General features: G+C 51.3%; 1 protein-coding gene and 1 long non-coding RNA gene across 2 annotated transcripts in view; one reads left to right on the top strand and one right to left on the bottom strand.

The window, feature by feature from the left end:
* Positions 1-820: 820 nt before the first annotated feature.
* On the top strand, positions 821-4,336 carry LOC147573121 (uncharacterized). The gene is made up of 2 exons (XR_015245223.1): positions 821-1,659; positions 2,333-4,336. It is a non-coding gene; the product is annotated as an uncharacterized LOC147573121 (long non-coding RNA).
* LITAF (lipopolysaccharide induced TNF factor) overlaps positions 3,577-6,000 on the bottom strand; it is a 27,466-nt gene continuing 25,042 nt past the window's right edge. The window contains exon 4 of the mRNA XM_086691219.1: positions 3,577-5,208. Coding sequence (XP_086547345.1) covers positions 5,100-5,208 — 109 coding nt within the window. The 3' untranslated portion in view covers positions 3,577-5,099. The remainder of the gene's footprint in view (positions 5,209-6,000) is intronic.

Below are 6,000 nucleotides of genomic sequence, written 5' to 3'. Positions count from 1 at the left end.
TTGAGAGGGAGAGAGCGAGAACAAGAGAGAGTGGGGGAGGGGCAGAGAGAGAGAGAGAGAGAGAGAGAGAGAGACACAGAATCCAAAGCAGGCTCCAGGCTCTAAACTGTCAGCACAGAGCCCGACGCGGGGCTCAAGCCCACGAACCGTGAGATCGTGACCTGATCCGAGGCCAGACGCTCAACCGACTGAGCCTTTCTTGATGTCTCTTCCCTTCTACAGTCAATTGCACAAGGGAGGGGACAGCAGAACCCCAGCTGTACCCCCAATCAGAGCGCACAGATAAACAAGTGACTGACAGCACCGGAGGACTCTATTTTGGGGTTCATAGCACCTTCTCGAAAGAAGGTCCACACAGAGGGGCTGAATGGGGTTCAGATCAGCTGAGGAGTCAGGGCAAATCCCTGTGGCCACGGGGCTGCTCCAAGAGCATATTCGGAATGGGGAGACCTTGCTAGATGTGGCTTCGCAATAGGGAACATTTTTTTTTTACATTTATTTATTTTTTGAGAGACGTAGAGAGACAGAGCACATGTTGCGGAGGGACAGAGAGAAGGAGACACAGAATCCGAGGCAGGTTCCAGGCTCCGAGGTGTCAGCACAGAGCCCGACGCGGCGCTCGAACTCACAGACGGCGAGATCATGACCTGGGCCGAAGTCAGACGCTTAACCGCCTGAGCCACCCAGGCGCCCCAGGAAACGTTTCTTTAAGAAGCAACTAGGAGGTTCCTCAAAAAGTTAAACTGAACCACCGGATGACTCAGCAAATCCGCTCCGAGGCAAATTCTCCGGAAAACCAACCGCAGACGTCCCACAAAAACCTGCACACGTACGTGCACAGCAGCGTTCATTACTCGTAAGGGCCAAAAGGCGGAAACGACTCGAATGTCTGTCAACAGACTACCGGACTGCCAAAATGTGGAATATGGCCACACCGTGGCATATCTTTGAGCCGCTAAAAGGGATGAAGCACGGATTCACGCGACAACGCGGACGAACCTCAAAATCGGGCCGCCGGGTGAAAGCAGCCAGCCACGGGAGGCCGCGGATCATGGAGGCGCCTTTGCACGAACTATCCAAACTAGGTAAATCCAGAGAAACGGAAGGCAAATGGGAGGCTGCCGGGTGCCGGGAGAAGAGGCAGAGGGCGTGGTGTTTTGCGTTGGGCCGCCGCCGAAGTTTCAGAATTTGCTAGCGGTGACGTTTGCGCGGCACCGTGGGTGTGCCAAATGTTGCCGCATCAGACACCTTAATGGCAGGTGGATTTTAGCTTAAAAAACAGTCGCCGCCAAGCAATGTTGGCAGGGCCGTGCTGGGCCCACTGCTCCCTCTTCCCAGGCTGGGCTGTGCTTGGTACCGAGCTGCACGAGGCCCCGGATCCAAGACCCCTACGCCGATACGGCCTATCTGGGAAAAGGCGCATCACCTGGGAGACGCCGCGGCGCCCTAAGAGGCTTGTTTGGATCTCCTTGGCTGCGTAGTACATCCGCACAATGGAATACCACTCAGCACTCAAAGCCAAATGAGCTCTCAAGCTACGGGGAGATGCGGAGGAACCTTAAATGCGTCATGCTAAGTGGAGGAAGCCAATCTGAAAAGGCTCCATGCTGGACGGCTCCCACTCTGAGACATTCTGGAAAAGCCAAAACTATGGAGACGGTAGAAGGCTTAGTGGTTGCCAGGGGTTAACGGGGAGGGAGGGAAGAACAGACAGAACACGGAGGATTTTTAGGGCAGAGCAAACTACTCAGTGTGATGCTATCACGGTGGATACCTATCATTACACGTGTGTCCAAACCCCTAAGTTCATCAGTTCTAACAAATATAGCCCCTGCGGGGGGGTGGGGGGAGGAGGAGAGGCTGTGGTGAGGGCAGGGGTGTATGAGAGAGCTCTGTCCTCTCCGCTGTTTGGCCGTGAACCTAAAACTGATCTCAAGTAGCTTATTTAAAAGGGAAATAAAGTAAACGCGTGAACATTTTCCTAATACCGCAGAGAATAGTCCCCAAAGTTAGTTAAATGCACTAGGCGATACACTTGGCTGTGAGCTGTGGTTTTCTGTGTGTGTGTGTGTGTGTGTGTGTGTGTGTTTAAATCTGACCCTCAGAATCTTGTTTCTTTAAAATTCTTAGGCTGGAAACACACACACACAAACTGGTTTCTCTTTCATCACCTTGCTGGATCTAGTTACAATCCTCTCCTGCATCTATAAAAAACAGACGACTCTTTGGAGAACAGTTGAGTCATAAATGTAGGAGATAATTTTAATAGGATCCCAAATGCAAATCAGAACTTTGCAAGTAAAATTCCAACGTCGACATTTACTCCTAACAGAGATCCTCGAGCCCAGAGAGTCAGAGAAGGATTTTAACAACCTGAACACGAAAGAGGCTGCCGCCAGGGAGAAAACCGAGGCCAAACTGCACATGAGTGTATGAAGCCACATTTACGAATCATTCGGCGCCCCGGAGAGGTGCTCTCACAGTACAAATTGGGAAACCAGTTATCCAAAGGAAAACATTTTTGTGGGCGGTGCAGCGGGCGGCCAGGAAAAGTCATGGGCTTCCAGCTGGCTTAAATAGGTGCCATCCCTGAATACTTTTTTGTTTACAAGACGCCAACCAACACTGATGTATTAGGCCACCTCTCCCAGATGGACGAACGGTATATGAGACAGACAGCCTGACAGCGTCTGAAATCGGTAAAATTCTTGAGGTCCTAGTAGACATAAAGCTCTTTCGTTCATTGGATGTGGTTCAGCGTTGGCGACACACTCAACTCCCAACATCCCCGACAAACACTGGCCACACAAAAGAGCCTTGTAATTTGTAAACATGTATGAGTGCGCCCGCGCTCGGACCAACACAAAGGAGTGACCCATGAATGCTTCCTACTCCAGGCATCTGATGTCAGTTTCAGTTCCACAGAGTGTACGTCTTCTGGTCCCTGAAACAGGGCTCTTGTCTTGTGGACCCTGCATATGTAATTAATCCCAGCTTGAGATCAGTTCTGTACCACCATCCGCCCGGCCCCCATCTTGCCCAATGAGACCATGCGATCGAGAGGAGGTCGGTGGCGATTTTTCAGGACCGTTTAGGTTAGGGTTTAAACGACAACGTAAGCCATGCCAAGATGCCATCATTTTCCCGTGCCTTCCGAAACGAGGCTCTGTGACCAGGTAGGACAAGGGGGGAGGACATTCATATTCCTGGCGAGTTACAATGCCCCTCTTTTCTCGCAACTCACAACCACCCTGATCAATGAACAAAGCATGTGTTGTTTGGAGAATGAATGAGGACAGCTCTCTTCTGTGCATTTCATTAAAACCTGAAAGCTATGGTTTCCTGCCAGAGATGATGCCTAGTGAGTTGCAACAGCCTAACATTCAATTCTGACTCACTACCAATGCGCCCAGCTCCGCCCTGGTCGTCCTGAAGTGGAGGGATATTCAGCAAGCCTGACGTTTGTTTATCATGAAGGATTTTTCTACCGTTAGGGACCAAATAAAGGTTCTTTATGGCAACGGCTGGAAACGCAACACGAGACCTTTCTTTACACCGTTAAGAATGGACAAATAGTTCACCGAGTAAACCAAAGACTTTATTTTGTAAAAGCAGATAACACCAAAGTACTATGTAGTATCCATAAATCGTTGCAAAAATAATTACTTTCAGAACATCCAATGTATAAGCTGAATCAATGGTTACAGCTAGGATTTTCAGCCAATATACAGATTTTTGTTCAAGCCCTAGGCTTGATTTCTACATATCATTCACATGCACGCCCTGTGCATATTCAGTATCAAAACGGGGACTCTTGAAAGCCGGACCCCAGCTTTATCTTGATTTCGAAGATGACACAACAGCCAACCGAGGACTCTGGTTTGCCGATTGAGTCCCAGAAATCATGTCTTCCGACGTCCTACAACAAACTGTATCTCTGAAAAATAAAATCAGAATTTAGATTCCCTTGCAACAGTCAGGTCCCCAAGCTCTCCAGCACCGCGGTACCGGGATGTGCTGAAACTGCTCTTCCTTGGCCTTTCTAACCACTGGGAACCCAAATGGGGTCCCTCTTTAAGAGCGCCATTATAGAGGTTTTTAAGAACCATGCTAAACCCAAGGAGAAGCAGTGGATGAAATTATCCATTACTTTTTCCGTTAAGGACCACAAACAAAAAAAGAGAGAGAGAAAGTGCACTGGCAAATGGGAACGTGGTGACAGTCATACGGTTAAGAAAAATGGTTCTATAAATCCCTCCTTTCAAAATGAGGTCCCAAGGTGTTTAAGACCAAAAGGGGGTCATAAGAGCGGTTAATACAAACAATTCCTCTCCAAGAATAAAAAAAAAAAGCCCTTCATGGAAAGCAGTTGAGGGAAACCAGATCCATGGGTGGATCCGGCCCTACGTTTTCAGCATGCATTTCTGACCTCACGGACGTGTGTCTGGAGGGTGTGAGTAGGTCCTCCTTGCACTTAAGAAGGAATGAAGAAATTAAAGTGAATCGGTGTGCTAATGAAAAGCCCGCCGTTACAGACTCTGAGAGCCAAGCCCTTAGTTTATAAGGCAAGATTTTTTGTCGCCACAAGGGGGGCGGTGGGGGCGGGGGGACACAGATGAGCCTGAAGGCAAGCACTCAAAAGGCTGGGTCAGCCGTATTCGGTATCTGGGCCAGAACGGTCTCAAAAAATAAGGCAACGTGCGGCTTCTCGGTTTGAGACTGTCCCCCGGAAAGGCCCCCGAGGCAAGAAAAGGGCCCCGAGGCAGCCGGCCACCGGCCAATCACCAGAAGATACTTGGACGGGGCAACGGTCACAGTTGGACGGGGTGACTTGGGGTCACGGTAGGCGGGAGGCCCTTGAACCAGCACTCAAGGTGAACGTCTTTGCGTGTCCTGTGCACGACGCCAAGCAGCAACGTCTGGGGTTCTGGAGGTGGGGTGTGTTGGCGATGTATTTTTTTGCCCCCAAAAGAAGACACGAAGGTGAAGCCCCTGGGGAGACGAGGCCGGCAAGGTGGAACCCCCACCAGGGGCAGGACTGGGTACGAGTCGGAGAGCACTTCCTGCGGCGCGCGGCTCCCTCCGGGTCTGGCCGAGTCCTACAAGCGCTTGTAGGTCCCCAGGAGAGCTTTGCAGTTGGGGCAGTAGTGGTCCACGTCCTGTAGGGCGTCCACGCAGAAGGGAATGAAGCAGCAGCCTGCCACGCACCTGGAAGAACACAAAGAGCCACACGCGGAGCATGCCATCCTCCGTCAGGGTTTCGGTTCGGGACGTGGGGGGGATCCGTCGACGTCCTAACCCCCCCAGAACCTACGGCTGTCACCTTCCTCGGAACAAGGGCCTTCGCAGGTGTCAGTGATGATCTCAAGATGGGATCATCCCCGATTATCGAGGTGGGCTCCCTAAACTCAATGACCGACGTCCTTGCAAGAAGACAGAGGAGAGGGACACAGAGACGCGGGGAGGGACAGGGTGAAGACGCAGGCAGAGACCGACGTCGTGCGGCCAGGAGCCGAGGGCCACCTGGGCCACCGGACAAGGAAGGATTCTGCCCTGAGAGTCCTCAGAGGGAGCACGACACTTGATGTTGAACCTCCGGCCGCCAAAATTGTGAGAGGACACGTTTTTATTGTTTTAAGCAAACGGGTTTGTGGTTGTTGGCAATGGCGGCCCCAGGGCACTAATACACCACCCAACGCCAAGGCTGCTATCTCAGACAGACTGTCCTGGGTGTATCTTCAAATCCTGGCTCATCTGGGCATCTTTCAAAGTCTCAGGCTGGGGCCAGCAAACTTGTTTTGTAAAGGGCCCGACAGCACATATTTTGGGCCATCCTGCCATCATAGCCTGAAAACAGCCATAGATACAATCTGTAAACAAATGGGGGGGGGGGGTGTTTGTCCCACTAGAACTTAAAACGGGCTGGATTCGGCCCCAAGGCTAAAGTTTGCTGACCCCTGTCCAGACTGATCACTCTTCCATACGGAGAGGCTGCAACCA

Source organism: Puma concolor, chromosome E3 (assembly GCF_028749965.1).
Source record: "Puma concolor isolate L17-30 chromosome E3, mPumCon1.1.hap2, whole genome shotgun sequence".
In the NCBI taxonomy this organism is placed as follows: Eukaryota; Metazoa; Chordata; class Mammalia; order Carnivora; family Felidae; genus Puma; species Puma concolor.
Note: the sequence above shows the minus strand (reverse complement) of the source record. Positions and strands in the feature narration are given on the sequence as shown.